At 48.3% G+C, this 26,744-nt stretch overlaps 1 protein-coding gene across 1 annotated transcript; it reads right to left on the bottom strand.

Moving 5' to 3' along the window:
• Positions 1-4,021: 4,021 nt before the first annotated feature.
• LOC140403381 (N-acetylmuramoyl-L-alanine amidase-like) lies at positions 4,022-26,744 on the bottom strand. The gene is made up of 5 exons (XM_072491316.1): positions 26,643-26,744; positions 21,715-22,569; positions 17,421-17,631; positions 7,005-7,299; positions 4,022-4,190 (listed from the first exon to the last, which is right to left on the bottom strand). Exons 1-5 carry the CDS (start codon positions 26,716-26,718, stop codon positions 4,179-4,181), a joined length of 1,449 nt encoding a protein of 482 aa, XP_072347417.1. The 5' UTR covers positions 26,719-26,744; the 3' UTR covers positions 4,022-4,178.

The raw sequence follows: 26,744 nt of genomic DNA, 5'->3' as shown, positions 1-26,744 counted from the left end.
CCATTCGCCCCGGTGACCGCAAGTACACTGCCTTCGAAGCAGACGGGCGGCTATACCATTCGGCGTCACAAACGGAGTCTCGGTCTTCCAACGGGAGATGGACCGAATGGTTGACCAGCACGGTTTACGGGCCATGTTCCCGTACCTCGACAACGTCACCATCTGCGGCCACGGCCAGCAGGACCACGACGCCAACCTCCGCAAATTCCTCCAGACCGCTAACGCCCTCAACCTCACCTACAACGAGGAAAAATGCGTGTTTAGCACCGACCGTCTAGCCATCTTGGGCTACGTAGTGCGTAATGGAGTGATAGGCCCCGACCCTGAACGCATGCGCCCCCTCATGGAGTTCCCTCTCCCCCACTGTGCCAAAGCCCTGAAACGTTGCCTGGGCTTCTTTTCTTCTTACGCCCAGTGGGTTCCACAGTACGCAGACAAGGCCCTTGCGCTAATCCAGTCCACTACTTTTCCCCTGTCGACAGAGGCATGCCAGGCCTTTAGCCGCATCAAAACGGATATTGTAAAGGCCACGATGCGCGCAATCGATGAGTCTCTCCCCTTCCAGGTCGAGAACGACGCATCGGATGTAGCTCTGGCGGCCACCCTCAACCAAGCAGGCAGACCCGTGGCCTTCTTCTCCCGAACCCTCCACGCTTCAGAAATCCGTCACTCCTCAGTGGAAAAGGAGGCACAAGCAATAGTGGAAGCTGTGCGACACTGGAGGCATTATCTGGCCGGTAGGAGATTCACTCTCCTCACTGACCAACGGTCGGTTGCCTTCATGTTCGATAATGCACAGCGGGGCAAGATCAAGAACGACAAGATCTTGCGGTGGAGGATCAAACTCTCCACCTTCAATTATGAGATCTTGTATCGTCCCGGAAAGCTGAACGAGCCATCTGATGCCCTATCTCGCAGCACATGTGCCAATGTACAAATGGACCGTCTACAAGCCCTCCACGAGGACCTCTGCCACCCGGGGGTCACTCGTTTCTACCACTTCCTTAAGGCCCGCAACCTCCCTTACTCCATCGAGGACGTCCGAACAGTCACCAGAAACTGCCAGATCTGCGCTGAGTGCAAACCGCACTTTCTCAGGCCAGATAGAGCGCACCTGGTTAAGGCCTCTCGACCCTTTGAACGCCTCAGTTTGGATTTCAAAGGCCCCCTCCCCTCCACCGATCACAACGCGTACTTCCTGAACGTCGTTGACGAATACTCCCATTTCCCTTTCGCAATCCCCTGCCCCGACATGACAGCGTCCACGGTCATTAAAGCCCTCGGTACCATTTTTACACTGTTCGGTTTCCCCGACTATATCTATAGCGACAGGGGGTCCTCCTTTATGAGTGACGAACTGCGTCAATTCCTGCTCAGCAAGGGCATAGCCTCAAGCAGGACGACCAGTTACAACCCCCGGGGGAACGGGCAGGTAGAATGGGAGAATGGGACGGTCTGGAAGGCCGTCTTGCTGGCCCTCCGGTCTAGGAGTCTCCCAATTTCCCACTGGCAGGAAGTCCTCCCGGATGCCCTTCACTCTATCCGGTCCCTGCTGTGCACCACCACGAATCAAACGCCTCACGAGCGCCTCCTTCTCTTTCCTAGGAAGTCCTCCTCTGGAACGCCACTTCCCACCTGGCTAGCAGCTCCGGGACCCATTCTGCTCCGGAAACATGTGTGGGTGCACAAGTCAGATCCGTTGGTGGAACGGGTGCATCTCCTTCACGCCAACCCGCAATACGCCTATGTGGAGTACCCCGATGGCCGACAGGACACGGTCTCCCTGCGAGATCTGGCACCCGCCGGAGCTACCCACACCCCCCCAACGCCAATCACCACCTCCTCACTCCCGCCGGCTCATCCCGCAGCCACCCCCTTCCCGGGGGGTTTGGTTCTCCTCCCAGACCCGCCCAGGAGTAAGGACACAGGGGACAGCGCTACGCTCCCAAAGTTGACGGGACTCGAGCCAGCGCCATCACCACCACGCCCGAGACGATCGGAAAGGACGACCAGGGCATCCATCCGGCTCATCGAATCAGTTTAATTCTCAACGTTTTCAGTTATTGTGTCTTGTTATAGTTATGGCATCATGCCGACCCTGTTTGGCCCGTTGGCCCAGTTGAAGCGATAATTTTGTGTTTTGTTCAAAGTTACGGCACAGTACCGACTCTGTAAACCCCTACCACCATGCGAACCACCATCCCGCCGGGTTTTTTTCAACAAGGGGTGAATGTGGTGGTATGTATTAGGGGTAATACGGTACACCACGTGCCGACAGGCTATTGGTGAAGGGATGCCAGGTCCTGATAGGATCTGCCACCTACTGGACTCCACCCAGAAATGCCGGATGAAGAACCCAGCTTTTCCCTCCATTTCCCTCAGCAGCTGCATTCTGTAACCACGCTGCTGGGGATAAAGTTCTGCTTAATAAAGCCTTCAATTGACATTACCTCAACCTGCCTTGCGTCATTTTGACGGTACTACACTCCTTAAAACCAAACTTTGACCGAGCTTTTTGACACCTGTCCTGATATCTCCTCATGTGACTCTGTACCAAATTTTGGTAATGCTCTTTGGGGTGAAGCAGGTTGGGATATTGTGCTATGTTAAGGCAATCAGAGACAGCACAATAACAGTGTTGTAAAACAGAATGATCTGTTGTTCAGAGACTGGTGACCTTCCACCTTGCTGAAAATCAGCAAAGCACATGTTGAACATGGGACAGGAAGTGGTTTGTGTTTTAATTATTCTGGGGGAGACTGGAAGACCGTGACCTCTACTGATATTCTGCCAAGTCAAGAATAGCTCAAGGTGCAGACACGGTAGCACAGTGGTTAGCACTGTTGCTTCACAGCGCCAGGGAACGGGTTTGAATCGCGGCTTGGGTCACTATCTATGTGGTGTCTGCACCTTCTCCCCGTGTCTGCGTGGGTTTCCTCCGGGTGCTCCGGTTTCCTCCCACAAGTCCCGAAAGACGGGCTGTTAGGTGAATTGGACATTCTGAATTCTCCCTCTGCGTACCCGAACAGGCGTCGGAGTGTGGCAACTAGAGGCTTTTCACAGTAACTTCATTGCAGTGTTAATGTAAGCCTACTTTTGACACTAATAAAGATTATTATTTTTATAAAACAGTGTTAGTGTGAATGAAAGAACAACAAAATCTACCCGGAAGCCACAAGGCAACAAAAAAAACCTACGGAATGAATTCAATAATCCACACCACACACAGACTACAGTAAGTCCTCACTTTAGTGATGTGTAAGTCACAGAGTACACAGGAACAGACCATTTAGCCCCTCTACACTGTACTCTCCCACCATTCCAATAGGTTGCAGCTGATCTGGTGGGGGTGGGGGGGGGGGGGTCGAGCTAATTGGATAGCTCTTTCATAGAACTAGCACGAGCATGAATCCCAGAGCTGAAGGGGTTGGATTACGAGGAGAGGTTGAGTAGACTGGGACTGTACTCGTTGGAATTTAGAAGGATGAGGGGGGATCTTATAGAAACATATAAGATTATGAAGGGAATAGATAGGATAGATGCGGGCAGGTTGTTTCCACTGGCGGGTGAAAGCAGAACTAGGGGGCATAGCCTCAAAATAAGGGCAAGTAGATTTAGGACTGAGTTTAGGAGGAACTTCTTCACCCAAAGGGTTGTGAATCTATGGAATTCCTTGCCCAGTGAAGCAGTAGAGGCTCCTTCATTAAATGTTTTTAAGATAAAGATAGATAGTTTTTTGAAGAATAAAGGGATTAAGGGTTATGGTGTTCGGGCCGGAAAGTGGAGCTGAGTCCACAAAAGATCAGCCATGATCTCATTGAATGGTGGAGCAGGCTCGAGGGGCCAGATGGCCTACTCCTGCTCCTAGTTCTTATGTTCTTATGAAGGCCGAATGGTCTTATTCTGTATTGTATAATTCCAATTTAACTAATATGGGAGTGCAACTCCATTCGGTAAATACTCTCTACACGGGAGCGTAAACAGATATTGAGTGCTTCATAGTGAATAGGCGGGGCGAATGTACTTTCAAATTTATATGTTTATTTTTAAGTAACCATGAATTGGTCGATGTAGCTCTTCCCTGTTTAAGGGCTGGTCTTCATGTTTCATGGTCTCTTTGTGGACTCCCTGTGCGTTGATCTTCAGTGGTCACAGCCCAGCAGCGGTCACTTGTTGGTTTATTCAACCTCCTGATATGTGGGATACAGATCAAAGGGTTAGATTTAAGCTTTCTTGCCTTGCCCACACCATGGGTCTCAGCCCAGCTACAGGGAAGTGTCCCCTGCTGCCGAAGTCTGGCATTTCTCCGTTTGCCACTTGCCCCGCCACCTCTCTCTCTGGGAGGCAGCTGGGGTGGTGAGATTGCTCAGAATAATTTCACACGGGGATACAATCAGCCGACTGACAGAAGGGAACCATTAGCCTATCTGACGACAGGGGTGAAACCCGGTCTTCTTCACTCAACAGAATGCCCATTGTGGAACTATTGAAGACCTGTTGCTGTCACAGGGAGCCCTTTTGGGATTCACCCACTAGACTGGGGTCTGACGTGCCGGGCTGGGTAGAGAAACCGAGTGGTGATCAATAATTATTGTAGCTTAAACCTGCACTCTCTTGAGTGAAGCTTGACGCACCAGTCACCAATGTTTTTTTAAATAATTTTAGAGTACCCAATACTTTTTTCCAATTAAGGGACAATTTAGCGTGGCCAATCCACCTACCCTGCACATCTTTGGGTTGTGGGGGTGAAACCCACGCAGACACGGAGAGAACATGCAAACTCCACACGGACAGTGACCCAGGGCCAGGACTCGAACCCGGGTCCTCAGCGTCGTAGGCAGCAATGCTAACCACTGCGCCACCATGCTGCCCCCAGTCACCAATGTTACTCATTTCTTGATATTGACCTAGTTAGACCCAATCATGCAGGATTTGGGGTAGAAGGTATTCCAGAAAGCAAACAATTGCAACAAAAATAAAAGGATCAATAATTGAGCCACAGGATACAAAGTTTGGGCCATTTTGGACTCTTGCAAAAGAGTAGAATGATAGTGGAGATGGTGGGAGCATCGCAGAGTGCAGCTGAGCAAAGATTGAAGTGGCCGCCTGTTGCAGAGAGAGAGAGAGGGAAAGAGAAAGAGAGGCGATCTGATGATGTGAGTTACGGAGACGCGACTGCTGGGGAGAAGGAGAAAAGGAAGATCTAACACTAGATGGAAAGGTTCGATAGCGAGAGACTCAAGCATGGTGGGGTTGGAAGAGGATTGAGTGACTGACAGGGGATGGAGAAGGGCGATCAAGCAGCCTTGAGGAAACCCCAAATAAAAGGGGAGAAGCCAGAAGTAGAAGAAGGAAAAAATAAGACGAGTTAAGGCAGAGGAACAGGGGTGTGTTACTCAGCACTGGTACCGCATTCCTTCATGTGCTAGTTTAATAAACCCTTCAACACAAATAGGTCAATGGGGTCGCTGAGGAGGCACAAATAAGAATTGGACTCTGGGGTGGCCCAAACAATTATTTTATTCATTTCCGGGATGTGGGTGTCGCTGGTTAGGCCGGCGTTTATTGCCCATCCCTAGTTGCCCTTCAGAAGGTGGGGGTGAGCTATCTTCCTGAACTGCTGCAGTCCATGCGGTGTAGGTACACTCACACTGCTGTTAGGGAGGGAGTTGCAGGATTTTGCCCCAGCGACAATGAAGGAACTGCAATATATTTTCCAAGTCAGGATGGTGACTGACTTAGAGGGAACTTCCAAATATTGGTGTTCCCAGGTATCTGCTGCTCTTGTCCTTCCAGATGGTAGTGGTTGTGGGTTTGGAAGGTGCCGCCAAAGGTGTCCCGATCAGTTGTTGCAGTGCATCTTGTAGATGGTACAATGGCTGCCACTGTTTGTCGGTGGTGGAGGGTTTGAATGTTTGTGGAATGGGGAGCGATCAAGCGGGGCTGCTTTGTCCTGGATGGTGTTGAGCTCCTTGAGTGTTGTTGGAGCTGCACTCATCCAGGCAAGTGGGGAGTATTCCATCACACTCCTGACTGGGCCTTGTAAATGGTGGGCAGGCTTTGGGGGGGTCAGGAGGTGAGTTACTTGCCACAGGATTCCTAACCTTTGACCTGCTCTGGTAACCACAGTATTTATATGGCTAATCCAGTTCAGTCCCTGATTGATGGTAAGCCCCCAGGATATTGATAGTGGGGTATTTGGTGTTGGTAATGCCATTGAATGTCAAGGGGCAGTGGTTAGATCTTCTCTTGTAGGAGATGGTCATTGCCTGGCACTTGTGTGGCGCGAATGTAACTTGTCGCTTGTCAGCCCAGGCCTGGATATTGCTCAGGTCTTGCTGCATTTGGACATGGGACTGCTTCATTATCTGAGGAGTCGCTAATGATGCTGAACATTGTGCAGTCACCCACAAACATCCTCACTACTGACCTTATGATGGAAGTGAGGTCATTGCTGAAGCAGCTGAAGATGGTTGGGCCGAGGACACCACCCTGAGGAACTCCTGCAGTGATGTCCTGGAGCTGAGATGATTGACCTCCAGCCACCACAACCATCTTACTTTGTGCCAAGTACGAGTCCAACCAGCAGAGAGTTTCCCCTGGGCTGGGCTCCTCCATCATGGAGAATGAAATGAAATGGGGAAAAAAATGAAATGAAAATCGCTTATTGTCACAAGTAGGCTTCAAATGAAGTTACTGTGAAAAGCCCCTAGTCGCCACATTCCGGCGCCTGTTCGGGGAGGCTGGTATGGAAATTGAACCCGCACTGCTTGCCTGCCTTGGTCTGCTTTAAAAACCAGCTATTTAGCCCTGTGCTAAACCAGAATGGGGCTATTTGTGGAGCTTCCTCCTCCAGTGAGTTGTTCAATTGTCCACCGCCATTCACGGCTGGATGTGGCCGGACTGCAGAGATTAGACCTGAATAACACTGACTGTAACCCTTCATAAAACGGCCCATGGTGTGATATCAATTTGCAGAGATTACCCCATGGAAACACTATTACCTTAAAGGCCGACCAGGTCTTGATTTCATTGAAGAACCTTTCCCCTGGGCACGTGGTTGGTCTGTGTTGCCGATGCCCCTGGATGACATAATCACTGACTATCCTCTTGCCAAGCACAGCACACCTCATGAAGTTTTCTTTCACTAGTTCCATTGCAGCCTGGCCTGGGAGCTCGGAGGTGTAGTTACCGATGAAGCTCACTCCGTACCCCTTCGAGTTTTGCCCTTTGGTGTGAGCTCCCTGCCAGAGCCATCCGCGGCCTTCATAAATGTAACCATCGGAGCCTGCCACGAAGCTGCAAAGAACATTCCAGAAATTAACACCGCAAATAATGGGTTTAATTTATTTTCGCACTTCGGCAGCGGTCGCCCCCTGAGTGGGTTTCACTCCCACTCTCGAACCTTGATCACCAAATCCAGCCCAACACGCTGAGTGCAGTACGGAGGGCGCGCTGCACTGTCTTGAGGTGTTGCCTTATAGACTGTGTTCAATTGATACATTGAGCATAAAAATATCCCCAGAACGTTATTCTGCAGGAACAAGAGTTGTCCCAACATCTCAGCCCATAGTGCAGGATTTTAGATATATTGGATTATAAGCATTTTTAATTTAAGGGTTTAAAGCCTGGGTTATAGTGTGTTTGACCGCAGTAGTCACGGTTTTGAAAACAATCTTGTTTTGCAAGACCAGAAAGCTTTTAGGATCCAGAGGTGAAATTGACCATGGTAAAAGCCTGGGCTAATGGACTGTTGTTTGACTAGCGGGAGTCCATGAGCTGGATTCTCCGTCCGGCCACGCCAGATTTCTGGTTCAGCATGTCGTCGGGAGTCTCCGTTTCGACGGCTGGTCAATGGGGGTTTCCCATTGTGGGGCAGCCCGCTCCGTCGGGAAACCCCTGGGCTGCCGGCAAAACGGAGCATCCCGCCAGCGGAGAATCCAGCCACATGTGTTTTCAGCCTGGAGAGTTCATTTGTTTTCAGTTTAGGGAGATTATGTAATTGCTGGGTGGAGCTAAGGTATTCAGACATTTTGAGAAAGCTTTTGAGTGGAGTTCTAATCTGGCTAACCCTTTAGACCACAAGTAAAATATTTTGCTCCCACAGTAGGATAGTAAACAAAAAGATGAATAGTATTTAAAGCCATGCAGACTTGTCAGAGGACAAGGGGGAAGCCGATACAAACCAGTTGAAACAGGTTTTTGCCGACATCCAGCCAGAGCCTGCAGGGGTTCTAACAGGAGCCAAACCTGTTCTGGAAAGCAAGTATTACTCTGCCATTGGGATGTAGGATGGATTGAGAGCTTTATGTTTTTTTCCTTTCTTGTTGTTTAATTGGGAATTGAGTAGTATTGTTTCAGGGTAATTGTAAGCTATTTTCGGCTGTGAGGTTTAAGATTTTAATACTGTGTAAATAATAACGTTTTGTTTCAAAATACTAATCCCTATTTCTTTGTGCAATCACTCCTGGAGTGAAGTATTCTTTCCACACAGTCTTACGAAATAATCTAAAATATTGGTGTTTCAGTCCAGTATTCTAGTCACTGTTGGGGTCGGGACTGGGATTGTAATAAAATTCATCCTTCAGCCATCACTAAAACAGATTATATTGTCATTATCACATTACAACAGCATAATAGGCTTCAAATATATTTAAATTATCAGGGGTTAATTTCCTGCAGGGGTCTTAATGATACATTCGCTCCTGATATTTCGTATTAATCACATCTTTAATGCTTTGGTATGAATTGGAGATTGCGGTGTCTGTCTCGTTAAGACAGTGCAGCCAAAAAGGGTCAGCTGACGTGAGGGACGAACAGGAACCGAGAGCGAGGGAATACCCCAAAGGGTGGAGTCCTCTCTTGGGCAGAATACATCTAGCAGCCACGGAAGGGCTTGAGCTCCAAGGCAGATTAGTGCTGCAAAGTCTCCTGTACCAAGTTGCTCTTTATTAATAAGCACCTTCTTGTTCCCAACACAATCTGAAGTCCCTTGAAAATGCCAGGGGTGCACGTCACAGAAGTTTGTTGTATTTCCAAATCAGTTTCATTTTCTCTTTTGTGGCTGAGATCACACTCCAGTTCTTTCCCCATCACTATGAAAATGAGTCCCCTTCAAGAAAGTTCCAGCGGCTTCCAGCACCCTTTCAGATGGCGCAACCTAGATCGCAACAATCCTCAATGTGAAAACACTTCTCCTCAATTCGCATTTTGCCAATTATTTTATATCTGTGGTTGGAGGAAATACTTTCTGCCTATTTGCTCTATCGGAGCCTTCAGAGTTTTGAACACTGGAATCCTTCCCTGCTCCCAGGAGAACAATCCTAGCCTCTCCCAACAACTGAACTCCCGAGGTCAGGGTATCGTCCTGGAAAACCACCTCTGAGTCATCCCTGAGGCGTGGAAATTCTTCCTCAAGCCTGATGCCCAGAATGTGTATAGCTTTGTAAAGGTTTTTCTCACATGAGTAGAGGCACTGGAGAAGGGACAAAGAATTACTAGAATGATACGCGTCAGGTGAGATTGAACAAGCTGAGCGCCTTTTGTCTAGAAAAGAGAAGACCGAGGGGTGATCGGATAGGGGTCTTGTTCAGGTTTAGCATGACTTCTTTGTTTTTACATTCAAATGCCGCAATTTATAAAGCCAATTAACTTATACGTGTCCTATCAACATCCCCTGCCAGGATTTGTGAATGTGCTCCCCATATACAGGGGAAACCAATTGATTCCTGGGACGGCAGGACTGATGTACGAGGAGAGATTGAACCGGTTAGGATTGTATTCGCTGGAGTTCAGGAGAATGAGGGGGGGATCTCATAGAAACCTATAAAATTCTAACAGGACTGGACAGGGTAGATGCAGGAAGGATGTTCCCGATGGTGGGTGTGTCCAGAACCAGGGGTCACAGTCTGAGAATACGGGGCAGACCATTTAGGACAGAGTTGAGGAGAAACCTCTTTACCCAGAGAGTGGTCGGCCTGTGGAATTCATCACCACAGGAAGTAGTCGAGGCCAAAACATTGCATGTTTTCAAGAAGCAGTTAGAAAAGGCACTTAGGCTCCTTGTGGAGCAGCCGCGAGTCGGAGAGCATCGTGGATAGCACGTACAGAGAGGTGGTCACACCGCAGGCTCAGACTCCGCAGGCAGGAAGGGAATGGGTGACCACAGTGCAGGAATCTCCTGTGGCCATTCCCCTGCAGAACAGATATATCGTTTTGGATACTGTTGAGGGGAATGGCCTCTCAGGGGAAAACAACAACAGCCAAACTCGTGGCACCACGGTTGGTTCTGCTGCAGAGGGGAGGGGTGATAACTGTGACAGTGCAATAGTTACAGGGGATTCAATTGTAAGGGGAATAGACAGGCGTTTCTGTGGCCGCTAACGAGACTCCAGGATGGTATGTTGCCTCCCTGGTGCTAGGGTCAAGGATGTCTCGGAGCGGGTACAGAACATTTTGGAGGGGGAGGGTGAACAGCCGGTGGTCGTGGTACACATCGGTACAAACGACATCGGTAAAAAAAGGGATGAGGTCCTAAAAGCAGAATACAGGGAGCTAGGAAGGACGTTAAGAAATCGGACCTTGAAGGTAGTGATCTCAGGATTACTACCGGTGCCACGTGCCAGTCAGAGTAGAAATGACAGGATATATAGGATGAATGCGTGGCTGAAGGGATGGTGTCAGGGGGAGGGTTTCAGATTCCTGGGGCATTGGGACCGGTTCTGGGGGAGGTGGGACCTGTACAAACTGGACGGGTTACACCTGGGCAGGACTGGAACCGATGTCCTAGGGGGGCTATTTGCTAGAGTGATTGGGGAGGGTTTAAACTAATGTGGCAGGGGGATGGGAACCGATGCAGGAAGTCGGAAGGTAGTAAAACAGGGACAGAGACAAAAGGCAGTAAGGGGGAAAGTGTAAGGCAGAGAAGCCATAGTCAAAAATCAAAACGGGTGACAGTACAAGGTACAGTGACTGAGGGGAGCTCAGTGAATAGGACCAGGAATACTAAAAGCAATAGAATGGGAAGTAAAAACATAAATGGAAAGCAACATGAAAATATGGGTTCAACGACAGGGAAAATTAGGAGAAAAGTTAAGAGGAAAAATAACTTAGGAGAGGTTACTGATCAAGGTGTTAAGATTCAAAACAGAGCGTTGCGGGGGGGGGGGGGGGGGGGGGGGGGGCTGCGAATCACGTTCATATGTTTTGGTCCTGTCCAAAGCTAGGGGAGTACTGGAAGGAGGTGTTTCGGGTAATTCCCAAGGTGGTGCGTGTGAAACTGGACCCGGGTCCCCAGGAGGCCATATTCGGGGTGTCGGACCAGCCGGGGTTGGAAACGGGAGCGGAGGCAGATATCATAGCCTTCGCCTCGTTGATCGCCCGAAGGCGGATCCTGCTGGGATGGAGAGCAGCCTCTCCACCCAGTGCCCTGGCGTGGCGGGGGGACCTGTTGGAATACTTGACCCTCGAGAAGGTTAAGTTCGAACTGAGGGGAAGCTCGGAGGGGTTCTACAAGTCAGGGGCACTATTTATTATGCACTTTCAAGAACTGGATAACATTGAACATTAGTTGGGGGGTGGGTGGGGTGGGGGGGGCTGTGTAGATTAAGGGTGACTATGGGTAATCCCTGATTCCTTTTTGTCATTTGTTTATGTAAACATGTGGGTTGAGGTTTGGGGGTTGGTGGGCGGATGGGATCGTTGTTATTATGGGGATTGACATATCTTGCTGATTATTGTTTATTGTTGTTGGGTGTAAATGTGGGAGAAAATGTGAAAAAGGGGGAGAATAAAAATATATATTTTTTAAAAGACTCAAAACAGAGGTATATAAGCCAACATACGTGTACTTTACCTGAATGCTCGTAGTATTTGGAATAAGGTAAATGAGTTGATGGTGCAAATCATTGTGAATGACTATGATTTAGTGCCCATTACTGAAACATGGTTAAAGGATGGTCACGACTAGGAGTTAAATATCCGAGGGTATGAAACTATTCGGAAGGACAGAGTGGATGGTAAGGGAGGTGGTGTAGCTCTGTTATTTAAGGATGACATCCGGGCAATAGTAAGGGATGACATCGGTGCTATGGAGGATAAGGTTGAATCCATTTGGGTGGAAATCAGGAATAGTAAGGCGAAAAAGTCACTGATAGGAGTAGTCTTTCGGCCACCAAATAGTAACATTATGGTGGGGCAGGCAATAAACAAAGAAATAACAGATGCATGTAGAAATGGTACAGCAGTTATCATGGGGGATTTTAATCGACATGTCGATTGGTTTAACCAGGTCGGTCAAGGCAGCCTTGAGGAGGAGTTTATAGAATGTATCCGCGATAGTTTCCTAGAAGAGTATGTAATGGAACCTACGAGGGAACAAGCGGTCCTAGATCTGGCCCTGTGTAATGAGACAGGATTGATTCAGGATCTCATCGTTAGGAATCCTCTCGGATGGAACGATCACAATATGGTTGAATTTAAAATACAGATGGAGGGTGAGAAGGTAAAATCAAACACGAGTATTTTGTGCTCAAACAAAGGAGATTACAATGGGATGAGAGAAGAACTAGCTAAGGTAGACTGGGAGCAAAGACTTTATGGTGAAACAGTTGAGAAACAGTGGAGAACCTTCCAAGCGATTTTTCACAGTGCTCAGCAAAGGTTTATACCAACAAAAAGGAAGAACGGTAAAAAGAGGGAAAATCGACCGTGTATATCTAAGGAAATAAGGAAGAGTATCAAATTGAAGGAAAAAGCATACAAAGTGGCAAAGATTAGTGGGAGACTAGAGGACTGGGAGATCTTTAGGGGGCAACAGAAAGATACTAAAAAAGCTATAAAGAGTAAGATAGATTATGAGAGTAAACTTGCTCAGAATATAAAAACAGATAGTAAAAGTTTCTACAAATATATAAAACAAAAAAGAGTGGCTAAGGTAAATATTGGTCCTTTAGAAGATGAGAAGGGAGATTTAATAATGGGAGATGAGGAAATGGCTGAGTAACTGAACAGGTTTTTTGGGTCGGTCTTCACAGTGGAAAACACAAATTACATGCCAGTGACTGATGGAAATGAGGCTATGACAGGTGAGGACCTTGAGATGATTGTTATCACTAAGGAGGAGTGATGGGCAAGCAAATGGGGCTAAAGGTAGACAAGTCTCCTGGCCCTGATGGAATGCATCTCAGAGTGCTAAAAGAGATGGCTAGGGAAATTGCAAATGCACTAATGATAATTTTCCAAAATTCACGAGACTCTGGGATGGTCCCGGCAGATTGGAAATTAGCAAACTTGACACCACTGTTTTAAAAAGGAGGTAGGCAGAAAGCGGGTAATTATAGGCCAGTTAGATTAACTTCGGTAGTAGGGAAGATGCTGGAATCTATCATCAAGGAAGAAATAGCGAGGCATCTGGATGGAAATTGTCCCATTGGGCAGACGCAGCATGGGTTCATAAAGGGCAGGTCGTGCCTAACTAATTTAGTGGAATTTTTTTAGGCCATGAAATGAAAATGAAAACCGCTTATTGCCACAAGTAGGCTTCAAATGAAGTTACTGTGAAAAGCCCCTAGTCACCACATTCCGGCGCCTGTTCGGGAAGGCTGGTATGGGGAGGCTGGTACATTACCAGAGCGGTAGATAACGGGGAGCCAATGGATGTGGTATATCTGGATTTCCAGAAAGCTTTTGACAAGGTGCCACACAGAAAGTTGCTGCATAAGATAAAGATGCATGGCATTAAGGGTAAAGTAGTAGCATGGATAGAGGATTGGTTAATTAATAGAAAGCAAAGAGTGGGGGTTAATGGGTGTTTCCCTGGTTGGCAATCAGTAGCTAGTGGTTTCCCTCAGGGATCAGTGTTGGGCCCACAATTGTTCACAATTTACATAGATGATTTGGAGTTGGGGACCAAGGGCAATGTGTCCAAGTTTGCAGACGACACTAAGATAAGTGGTAAAGCAAAAAGTGCAGAGGATACCGGAAGTCTGCAGAGGGATTTGGATAGGTTAAGTGAATGGGCTAGGGTCTGGCAGATGGAATACAATGTTGACAAATGTGAGGTTATCCATTTTGGTAGGAATAACAACAAAAGGGATTATTATTTAAATAATAAAATATGAAAACATGCTGCTGTGCAGAGAGACCTGGGTGTGCTAGTGCATGAGTCGCAAAAAGTTGGTTTACAGGTGCAACAGGTGATTAGAAGGCAAATGGAGTTTTGTCCTTCATTTCTAGAGGGATGGAGTTTAAGACTAGGGAGGTTATGCTGCAATTGGATAAGGTGTTAGTGAGGCCACACCTGGAGTACTGTGTTCAGTTTTGGTCTCCTTACCTGAGATAGGACATACTGGAGGGTGTGCAGAGGGGATTAATCCCAGAGTTGAAGGGGTTGGATTACGAGGAGAGGTTGAGTAGACTGGGACTGTACTCGTTGGAATTTAGAAGGATGCGGGGGGATCTTATAGAAACATATAAAATCATGAAGGGAATAGATAGGATAGATGCGGGCAGGTTATTTCCACTGGCGGGTGAAAGCAGAACTAGGGGGCATAGACTCAAAATAAGGGCAAGTAGATTTAGGACAGAGTTTAGGAGGAACTTCTTCACCCAAAGGGTTGTGAATCTATGGAATTCCTTGCCCAGTGAAGCAGTAGAGGCTCCTTCATTAAATGTTTTTAAGATAAAGATAGATAGTTTTTTGAAGAATAAAGGGATTAAGGGTTATGGTGTTCGGGCCGGAAAGTGGAGCTGAGACCACAAAAGATCAGCCATGATCTCATTGAATGGTGGAGCAGGCTCGAGGGGCCAGATGTCCTACTCCTGCATCTAGTTCTTAAATGGGGGGAAGGCGAGATTAGGCTATTGAGTTGGATGATCAGTCATGATTAAAATGAAAGGTGGAGCGAAAGGTGGAGCGGGCTTGAGGGGCTGGATGGCCTCCTCCTGACCCCATGTTGTTTTCTATGTTTCTATGAAACACTGCAGAACTAGCAAAGAGGGGTGAGGTGCAGATGGAGGATTTTACCCCTTGCTTCACTGAGCCACGGGTTAACCTTTCATGGTAATAGCTCTGCTGCTGAGAGCTTATCCTTGCGAGAGTGTCTGTGTCGGGTGGGGGACAATATTAGCTGCCGTTCCTGCTCAGAACGGCATGGGCAATGAACAATAGCCCACCTTCCATCTCTCACATTAGCGACCCTTTCATTTTACCATGGTCCCCACTCCTCCATCACTCCCCTCACCACTCCCCTCCGTCACTCCCCTCCGTCACTCCCCTCCATCACTCCCCTCCGTCACTCCCCTCCGTCACTCCCCTCCATCACTCCCCTCACCACTCCCCTCCGTCACTCCCCTCCGTCACTCCCCTCCATCACTCCCCTCCGTCACTCCCCTCCGTCACTCCCCTCCATCACTCCCCTCACCACTCCCCTCCGTCACTCCCCTCCGTCACTCCCCTCCATCACTCCCCTCACCACTCCCCTGCGTCACTCCCCTCCGTCACTCCCCTCCGTCACTCCCCTCCATCACTCCCCTCACCACTCCCCTCCGTCACTCCCCTCCGTCACTCCCCTCCGTCACTCCCCTCCATCACTCCCCTCACCACTCCCCTCCGTCACTCCCCTCCGTCACTCCCCTCACCACTCCCCTCCGTCACTCCCCTCCGTCACTCCCCTCACCACTCCCCTCGCCACTCCCATCACTCTCACCACTCCCCCCGTCACTCCCCTCCGTCACTCCACTCACCACTCCCCTCCATCACTCCCCTCCATCACTCCCCTCACCACTCCCCTCGCCACTCCCATCACTCTCACCACTCCCCCATCACTCCCCTCCGTCACTCCACTCACCACTCCCCTCACCACTCCCCTCATCACTCTCCTCATCACTCTCCTCATCACTCTCACCACTCCCCTCCATCACTCCCCTCCATCACTCCCCTCGCCACTCCCCTCACCACTCCTTTCCATCACTCCCCTCACCACTCCCCTCACCACTCCCCTCAATCACTCCCCTCCGTCACTCCCCTCCGTCACTCCCCTCCGTCACTCCCCTCACCACTCCCCTCCGTCACTCCCCTCCGTCACTCCCCTCACCACTCCCCTCGCCACTCCCATCACTCTCACCACTCCCCCCGTCACTCCCCTCCGTCACTCCACTCACCACTCCCCTCCATCACTCCCCTCCATCACTCCCCTCCATCACTCTCCTCACCACTCCCCTCATCACTCTCATCACTCTCCTCATCGCTCTCACCACTCCCCTCCATCACTCCCCTCCATCACTCCCCTCGCCACTCCCCTCACCACTCCCCTCACCACTCCTTTCCATCACTCCCCTCACCACTCCCCTCAATCACTCCCCTCCGTCACTCCCCTCCGTCACTCCCCTCCGTCACTCCACTCACCACTCCCCTCCATCACTCCCCTCCATCACTCCCCTCGCCACTCCCCTCACCACTCCCCTCACCACTCCTTTCCATCACTCCCCTCACCACTCCCCTCACCACTCCCCTCAATCACTCCCCTCCGTCACTCCCCTCCGTCACTCCCCTCCGTCACTCCACTCACCACTCCCCTCCATCACTCCCCTCCATCACTCTCCTCACCACTCCCCTCATCACTCTCATCACTCTCCTCATCGCTCTCACCACTCCCCTCCATCACTCCTCTCCATCACTCCTCTCCATCACTCCTCTCCATCACTCCACTCACCACTCCCCTCACCACTCCCCTCATCACTCTCCTCATCACTCTCCTCATCACTCTCATCACTCCCCGCCATCACTCCCCTCCATCACTTCCCTCACCACTCCCCTCCATCACTCCCCTCCATCACTCCCCTCGCCACTCCCCTCACCACTCCCCTCACCACTCCTCTCCATCACTCCCCTCACCACTCCCCTCCGTCACTCCCCTCCGTCACTCCCCTCACCACTCCCCTCCATCACTCCTCTCCATCACTCCTCTCCATCACTCCTCTCCATCACTCCCCTCATCACTCCCCTCACCACTCCCCTCATCACTCCCCTCACCACTCCTCTCCATCACTCCCCACCATCACTCCCCTCACCACTCCCTCACCACTGCCCTCACCACTGCCCTCACCACTCCCCTCCATCACTCCCCTCCATCACTCGTGCCTCTCCTATGAAACATATCAGGAGAATTACTTTTTTTTTAATGGAATTTAGATTCTGAAATTACGTGTGACAAACGTAGTGGATAATTGATGTGTTCAAGGGGCAGATAGATAAAGATGTGAATGAGCAAGGAATAGAATAGGGCGAGATGAAGAGGAGGTAGGAGGAAGCTCGTGTGGAGCCGAAGTCCCAGCATGAACCAGTTGGGCTGAATGGCCTGTTTCCACGCTGCACGTTCCGCAAAGTTCCTCGGGACCTGTCAAGAAGTCGGGATCCTCACTTGTAACCGATGTCATCCCATTGACGATCCTCTTGGTGGAAGCGTTGCATACTCCTCATATCCGCTGAGCAGTCGTGGAAATTGGTGCATGGCCGGCTTGGCTCGTAGGTATGGTGGATGTAGACAAAGCGCAGGGGGAGCACCAGGTTCCCTGGGACACCTTTGTACGGTTTGGCTGCCCACATGCAGCGAGGAATGATGGCGGGACATTCTGTGGGGGGGTAAAAAAAATGAAGTTACACTGAGCGACACATGAATTAAAGGACGAGTTACGGACAACGCAATAAGAGATATGAATTCACCAGCTTACAACCTTCGGATGACACACAATGTTTTACAGCCAATGTATTTCCGAAATGTAGTCACTTATCACGCAAGTAATGTGGCAGCGTTTTCTTATTCCTTCACGTGACATGGGCTCGTTGGCTGGGCCAGCATCTATTACCCGTCCCTAACTGCCCCTGAGGTGACAGTGACCATTCAACCAGACTGCCGTGGGACCTGGAGTCACTTGCAGGCCAGACCGGGTAAGGACGGCAGATTTCCTTCCCTGGAGAGACATTAGTGAACCAGATGGGTTTATACAACAGTCGACAATGGTTTTTAAAACAAATGAAGATTATTATTGTCATCATTGGACTTTTAATTCCAGATTTTTTATTGAATTCAATTTTCACCATCTGCTGAGGTGGGATTCGAACCCGGATTCTCCAAAATAGCCCCCCTGTGACCTTTTACTTTGACCAGAGATCACTTTTAAATGTCTTATCCTAACAATGGCACCTCCGACAAGGCCGCACTACTTCAGTACAGCGGCGGGAGGGTCATAAATAAGAGCCAGGAGATGGCCATTCTCTCTGCACCGCCCGCAATCTCGCTCCATTTAAATCATATTCTGCTTCTCTATTCTTCATGCTACAGTGATAGCCTCACATTTTCCCACATTATACTCCATCTGCCAAATTATTGCCCACTCGCTTATCCTATCAATCCCTTTGCAGACTCTCTGTTTCCTCCCTGCAACTTCCTTTCCAAAACATATTGGTATAAGCAGCAAATTTGCTTGGCGACAATAAAGTCGGTCTCTACATCCAGGCCGTTAACATAGATCCGAAATAGTTGAGGGCCCAGCGCTGGTCCCTCTGGCATTCTACCAGTTCCCGTTTCCCAACGTGAAGATGACCCATTGATCCTGAATCTGTTTCCTGTTGGTTAGCCAATCATATAATCACTCACAACATCATGAGCTCTTAACTTCTGCAGTGACCTTATATGTGGCACCTTATTGAATGGCTTTTGTAAATCCAACTAGACCACATCTACTGGTCCTCCTTTATCCACCCTGCTTGTTACACCCTCAAAAAAGGCTAAAAGATTTGTCAATGGACTGGTGACCATAAGACATGGGAGCAGAATTCGGCCATTCAGCCCATCGAGTCTGCTCCGCCATTTAATCATGGCTGACATGTTGCTCATTCTCCTGCCTTCTCCCCAAACCCCTGATCACCTTATTAATCAAGAACCTATCTGTCTCTGTCTTAAAGACACTCAGTGATTTGGTCTCCACAGCCTTCTGCGGCAAAGCGATCCACAGATTCACCATCCTCTGTCTGAAGAAATTCCTCCCCATCTCAGTTTTAAAGGATTGTCCCTTTAGTCTGAGGCTGTGCCCTCGGGTTCTAGTTTCTCCTACTAATAATAATAATCTTTATTAGTGTCACAAGTAGGCTTACATTAACACTGCAATGAAGTTACTGTGAAAATCCCCTTGTCGCCTGTTTGGGTACACTGAGGGAGAATTCAGAATGTCCAATTCACCTAAAAAGCACGTCTTTTGGGACTTGCGGGAGGAAACCGGAGGAAACTAGTGCAAACATCCTCTCCACGTCCACTCTATCCAGGCCTCTCAAGTTTCAATAAGATTCCCCCTTATCCTTCTAAACCCCAATGGGTACAGACTCAGAGTCCTCAACCGCTCCTCATACGACAAGTTCTTCATTCCAGGGATCATTCTTGTGAACCTCCTCTGGACCCTTTCCAAGGCCAGCACATCCTTCCTTAGATACGGGGCCCAAAACTGCTCACAATACACAAGGAGGTGGCACAGTGGCACAGTGGTTAGCACTGCTGCCTCACAGCTCCAGGGACCCGGGTTCAATTCCAGCATGGGTCTGTGTGGAGTCTGCACTTCCTCCCTGTGCCTGCGTGGGTTTCCTCCGGGTGCTCCGGTTTCCTCCCACAGTCCAAAGATGTGCAGGTAGGTGGATTGACCGTGCTAAATTGTCCCTTAGTGTCCAAAAGGTTAGATTATTATTATTATGGTTGCTGGGTTATGGGGATAGGGTGGAGGCGTGGGCTTTAATAGGGGGCTCTTTCCAAGGACTGGTGCAGACTTGATGGGCCAAATGGCTTCCTTCTGCACTGTCGGGATTCTATGATTCTATGAATACTCCAAATGGGGTCTGACCAGAGCCTTATACAGCTTCAGGCGTACAACCCTGTTCTTGTATTCTACTCCTCTCGACATGGATGCTAACATTGCATTTGCCTTCATAACTGCCGACTGAACCTGCACGTTAACCTTCAGAGAACCTTGAACTAGGACTCCTAAGTCCCTTTGTGCTTCTGATTTCCTAAGCATTTCCCCATTTAGAAAATAGTCTATGCCTCCATTCTTCCTCCCAAAGTGCATAACCTCATACTTTTCCACATTGTATCCCATCTGCCACTTCTTTGCCCACTCTCCTAGCCTGTCCAAGTCCTTCTGCAGCCCTCCTGCTTCCTCTACATATTTTTGTTAACCATGTTAACTCTGCCTATTTGTGCTCAACTTTCTGGAGTGGGGCTTAAATCCGCCTCAAAAGCAAAGAGTGTTACCCACTGAACAATGGCTAGCATCTGCTAAGAACATAAGGAGCAGGAACCTGTTCAATAAAATCTTGGCTGAACTTCTCCATCAACTCAATTTTTCCGCTTGATTCTAATCCTGATGGGACAGGGTGAAATAAGTTGAGAAGAACCTTCAAGATAAACACCAGTATGGACCAGTTGGGACGAATGGCCTGTTTCTATGCTGTAAATACTTTGTAATTTCACTACAAGTGTTGAAAAATTGAGGCTGAACTTTAATCCTATCTATAAACAAGTCGGGAGGCGGAACCGAAGAGGGAAACACTGGGCAAGATTAATTGACCCCCTACCTCCCCCACCGGGACCATCAGCTGTCTCTCCACGCAACATATCTGCATGGGTTTCCTCCGGGTGCTCCAGTTTCCTCCCACAGTCCAAAGATGTGCAGGTTAGGTGGATTGGCCATGCTAAATTGCCCTTCGTGTCATAGAATTTCATAGAATTTACAGTGCAGAAGGAGGCCATTTGGCCCATCGAGTCTGCACCGACTCTTGGAAAGAGCACCCTGCCCAAGGTCCACACCTCCACCCTATCCCCATAACCCAGTAACCCCACCCAACACTAAGGGCAATTTTGGACACTATGGGCAATTTAGCATGGCCAATCCACCTAACCCGCACATCTTTGGACTGTGGGAGGAAACCGGAGCACCCGGAGGAAACCCACGCACACATGGGGAGGATGTGCAGACTCCGCACAGACAGTGACCCAAGCCGGAATCGACCCTGGGACCCTGGAGCTGTGAAGCATTTGTGCTATCCACAATGCTACCGTGCTGCCCTCAAAAAGGTTAGGTGGAGTTACTGGATTACGGGGACAGAGTGATGGTGTGGGCTTGGGTGGGGTGCTCTTTCCAAGGGCCGGTGCAGACTCGATGGGCCGAATGGACTCCTTCTGCACTGTAAATTCTATGATTCCATGAGCTGCAGCTGATTACTATCAGAGCATTGAGAGGCTCCAGCTCCATTGGCATCCAATGAGGTTAAGATTCGATGACATTAGAAAAAAAAACACCAATCTATACTTCTTTATACAAAAAAACTTCCACAAAACTAATCTTACTTTGGTACGACTTTGTGGCACACACCTTTCTGCTAGCATTTAGCCCACTCAATTGCCATCACTTTCCCTTTACATTTTTTTACAATGTCAACAGCCCACATGCAGTTGTAGGCTTTGGCCAAGGATGGCGCATTGAAGTGACTGCTTCAGCTCTCTCGGTTATTTCACAACCTTGTATATAAATGAAACCTTTCTTCATTAACTGGCAGTGGCCGCAGGGAATCTATTACAAAATGGGAATGCTTTGAATAAGCTCGTCGCAGGCAATAGTTCAACTTGTTTTCTTTCAAGAGAGTGCCTGTGATTTGAATAGTCTACTCACCGAGATAGCTGTGGAGAAACTGTGTAACTCCTTGCTCGGAAATGTTTCTGAGGATGTTCTGGTCGAGGCTTTGGGGAATTGAATTGTTCCTCACCTGGTTGTACAGGTAAACTGCACTTATTACCTGATCGGTCAAAATGCCAAGTTCAACCTTTGCTTTGAAGTTCTGACGACGTCTGTGTGCCTTTAACCCCATTTGCCCCTGTCCCTTGCCATAGTAATCTCTCAACACAGCGCTGAGCTTGGGTAGCGGACCTTGGAGCTCTGTTAAGAGGTTCCCCAGGATAAAGCCATCCATGCCTCCATTAATCAAAGCATGTGTGGCCAAGCACCAGGGACCTGATCCAGTGAAAACTTGAGGGGATGTCACATTGTCCCAACAACCATCAGGCCCCAGCAACACTTGGCTCTTGCTCAAGTGATGGGCCACGATTGCTAACCCGAGATCTTTGGCTAATGTCAGGGCATAAAGATTATCAACCGGGACGAGGAGGTGTTCTGCCGCATCCGGCCAAGGGCGGTCGACAATTCTCTTCAACCCAGCTTCAATCCCTGCAATAAGGTGCCCGACTGCAATTGTCGTTCCGTCTGGAGTGAGGACCACCCCGCGTTCGACTGAGCCGTCGACCCCGTGGTTCATGACACCTGCAATGAACGATTGTTGGTCTTCAGATAGAGGTTGCAGAGAGGCAGAAGGCCCTGAGGTTTCACCAAGGAGGAGGTAGCGGTACTCCTGGTCAGATGTTTGCAGTGCCCCGAGAGCCGTGGTAATGTTGAGAATTGTCAGCGCCAGGTCAGAACCTTCCAACTCCTCGATGATGCTCAGAACATCGTCGAGGTGATAGTCTGGCGTCGCTGTAAAGAAACATCAAACAAGTGAAGGTTTTCGGAAAGGAACAGAATTGCCAGTAATGCGTCGTTGCAAGAACAAGGGTAAACTGGGTACCCTCCTTAGTGAGTGTTCCATGTGACATGACAGGTTGAGCTAACCTCTCACCCTCACTAATTGGATTTACTCTTTCAAATGATCTTGATTGCCACAGAAAACCCTCCATTTGTGAAACCAAAACAATACCTTGCCCAATGGAAGGAGGCTGTACAAATCCAAAGCAGAACATGCAATCGGCACCAACGTAATTTGACAATGAAGCACCCCTCTGACTTTCAAATATACTGAGAGACTGCGAGACACTCTGGGGGTTAATGACATTTTCATAGTACTTTGATCTCTTCCTTCCTTGGCATGTATCCCAGCCTGAGACATTGTCCATCTTCACTTCCAAACCATTCCTCTCCATTGCAATCTCACTATAGTCGTCGTTTCTTATTTTATGAATACTTTTACATTCATTCCTTTTCCATACCTCTGATGTTCTTCCTCAGCTCCCAGTATGCTTTATTTCTCATTCTTTCCTGTGGGCGTTGCTGTATCGAGTGACGGATTTCCCTCCCTCAAGGACATATCTCTCAACCTTTCCCCACTCTGCGGTGCATATGCCAGACTTTGGTCTGTTTCTGTGGCTAACTATTCCTGGAACAGGCCGCCAGGGGCATTACACCACATCAAGTGTAGCCACACTCACAAACAACGGGGCAATTTAGCGTGGTCAATCCGCCTAACCTGTACGTCCTTGGGCTGTGGCAGGAAACCAGAGCAACGGGCAATATTCCATCGCAGACACGGGGAAAACGTGCAAACTCCGCACAGAGAGACCCCAGGCCGGGAATCGAACCTGGCTCCCTGGCGTTGTGAGAGGGAGCGGTGCCAGCCACTACACCACCATGCCTCCCCCTCAAGGGCGTGAGTGAACCACATTTTATTTTTACACAAATCGATTATTGTTTTGTGGTCACCATTAGTGGGACTAACTTTCCATTCCAGATTTTATTAATTGAATTTAAATGCCGTGGTGGGATTTGAACCCGTGTCCCCAGAGCATTAGTCTGGGCCCCTGGATCTGGCCCAGTGGCATCACAACAAACCACCATCTCCCCCTCCTGTTTCTTCTACAAGGAAAAAAACATTTATTAAACATGAACAAATTGGATTATGATACAATACTCCTTTACTCCCCTTTAGTTTAACAAATACACACAGGTTTGGGGATTAACACAGATTACAAAGTACATCTTAATCTACAATGGTCTCATTAACACAAAGTCCCTTTTAAGCACACAAGGTGACTGTGGGCAAATCGACTCTCCTCACTGAACCTCAAGTGTATGTCTGTGGATGTCACCTCAGAATCACTCCAGATATGGTGGTTAGCCTGTTGCTACACAGCGCCAGGATCCCAGGTTCAATTCCTGGCTTGGGCCATTGTCTCAGCAGAGTCTGTACGTTCTCCCCGTGTCTGCGTGGGTTTCCTCCGGGTGCTCTGGTTTCCTCCCACAAGTCCTGAAAGACGTGCTTGTTAGGTGAATTGGAGATTCTGAATTCTCCCTCTGTGTACCCGAACAGGCGCCGGAATGTGGCGACTAGGGGATTTTCACAGTAACTTCATTGCGGTGTTAATGTAAGCCTACTTGTGACAATAAAGATTATTAATACTACTGCCTCCTCTATCTCGTCATTGTGTTGAAATCAAGATCCTTTGCACCTTTTACTCAAATTTCTTCTTACCCAGGTGTCAGCCACTGACCTCAGAGCCAGAATGTTGCAGGTTCGAATCCCCCTCCATGCACTTGGGTATAAAATCTCTACTGAGGGAGTGCTGCACCGTTGGAGCTGTCTTTTAAGTGGGGCACTGAACCGAATCCTCGTCTACCCGCTCAAGTGGGGTAAAAGATCGATCCTATATTATTACTTTGAAGGTGAGAACGGCAGTTCTCCCCCCCGCCCCCCCCCCCCCCACCCCCTGCCCCCTCCCCCCATGCCCTGGCCAATATTTATCCCCCAGCAACATTGAAAACATATCTGGTCATTATGTCACTGTGGGAGCTTGCTCTGCACAAATTGTGATTCCTGCATTACGCAGGTGAATAGACTGAAAAAAGTGCATAATTATCTGTGAGGAAATTTGGGGTATCACAAGTTTGTTATAGGCCCTATTCAAATCTGTTGTACGTGGTTGCATCACACTGTAATGTAAAGGTGCTCGTCAGAGAAAGGGCTCCCATGGTATGATGTATAGAGTCACATGGTAATAGACTTGCATAACAACAATCTCAAAGGAAAATTATTGCATGGCAGCAGCATCTTGCCTGACAATAACTGGGGTCTGTACATAGGTTAAGAATTACCAATAAACAGTTCATGTTTAAACTGTTAGGAAAACAAAGTTAGTTCTGAGGAATTTATATTTGTATTGCTAAACATTGGAAATAATGTATAGTTTTAAGTGGGTTTAATTTAATGTTTCTGCACCTGGAAGAGCTAAGCCAATAGTTAGATTCAAGCTGGACAACGTTTTTTGTATGTGTGGGGGTCGGTTAAGTTTCAACTATGTTTCTATTGTGCTTAGGAACAGGAGGCCACTTTCTAGAGGGAAGCCATAACAGTTGGAGACAGGACCTCCAGGAGTGAACATCTGTCAACTCTACCAGAAGAAAGCTAGCCAGGACGGGAGCTGCAAAGAGGTAGGCTTCCTAAAGTGCAAGTTACAATCCAGATAAGCATGGAATTGGGACAGAATGATCATTTAAGACACCTGAAGTTGAGAGAACAGAGACCAAGGTATTGTTCAGAAGAATTCAAGGAAGAGTGAACAAAATGTTCGGAGTTAAATAGAAAATTTCAGTAAATAGATTTAAAGTGGGACATCAGACTTCAGATGTAGGTCTGGTGCCACTTTAATGCATTCTGGGAATCATGAATGAAAACAATTGCGAGCAGCTTGCACAGCAGTCATGACAATGAAATCTTAAAGGTGTTGGTGTAAAATCTTGGACTGGATTCGCTTTTTAAAGTGGAGTAGAAGCTTTTTCTTTAAAGTGCCATTTGGAAAACTCGAACTGGACTTTGGAATGCAAACCGCTAAGGGAAAGCAATATTATTATGAGATAAGACTTTGTTTATTTTGAATTGTGTTTTTGGGAGTGGAATGTAGAAACTCTTATATGACAATCATCTGGGGAGATTCTTTTTTTCAATAAATTTAGAGTACCCAATTCATTTTTTCCAATTAAAGGGCAATTTAGCGTGGCCAATCCACCCACCCTGCACATCTTTGGGTTGTCGGGGCGAAACCCACGCAAACACGGGGTGAATGGGCAAACTCCACACGGACAGTGACCCAGAGCCGGGATCGAACTTGGGACCTCGGTGCCATGAGGCAGCAGTGCTAACCGCTGCACCACCGTGCTGCCCTATCTGGGGGGATTCTGAGGAGACATCCACAGACATTCACATCAGGTTCAGTGTGGAGAGTGTATTTGCCCACAGTCACCTTGTGTGCTTAAAAGGAACTTTGCGTCAATGAGACCATTGTTAATTAAGATGTACTTTACAATCTGTGTTAATCCCAAAACATGTGAGTTAATTGTTAAGCTCAGGGGGTGTAAAGAAGTATTGTATTATAATCCAACTTGTTCATGTTTAATAATTTTATTTTTCTTGTCGTTGAAACTAATTATTCGTCTCATGACATGTTCCTCCATGTTTTATATAAGAAAACGTAACAGTTGTGGTCTTTTGAGCGAAGGCTCCATTCTGGGATCCTCAAATTTAGTTATAACATCAACTGGGATCGTAACAACATGTACAAGTCTCAAGATCTCATCAGTACACAGAATAACGTACTCCAGAATATGTTCCAGGGAATTAAACCATCTCAGCGTTGAGATAATGTCCGAGCTACAGACCCGGGTTTGAATTAAGTCAGCTCACTTCCTTGATGGTTCACTGTCAATGGAAAGTTATGCTCCAACAGGTTGTATCAATGTTGGTTGAAAGAACATTTGTGATTACAAAAGGACGTTCTGCTCACCTTCAACAGACCAAAGGCATGGGTAGAACGACAGGAGAAGGAGGAAGCAGCGTAGAATTCTCACTTGCTTAGACATCCTCAGAGTTTCTGAAATGAGCAGAA

Source organism: Scyliorhinus torazame, chromosome 27 (genome assembly GCF_047496885.1).
Source record: "Scyliorhinus torazame isolate Kashiwa2021f chromosome 27, sScyTor2.1, whole genome shotgun sequence".
Classification (NCBI taxonomy): domain Eukaryota; kingdom Metazoa; phylum Chordata; class Chondrichthyes; order Carcharhiniformes; family Scyliorhinidae; genus Scyliorhinus; species Scyliorhinus torazame.
This window is presented reverse-complemented; position numbering and strand designations above follow the sequence as displayed.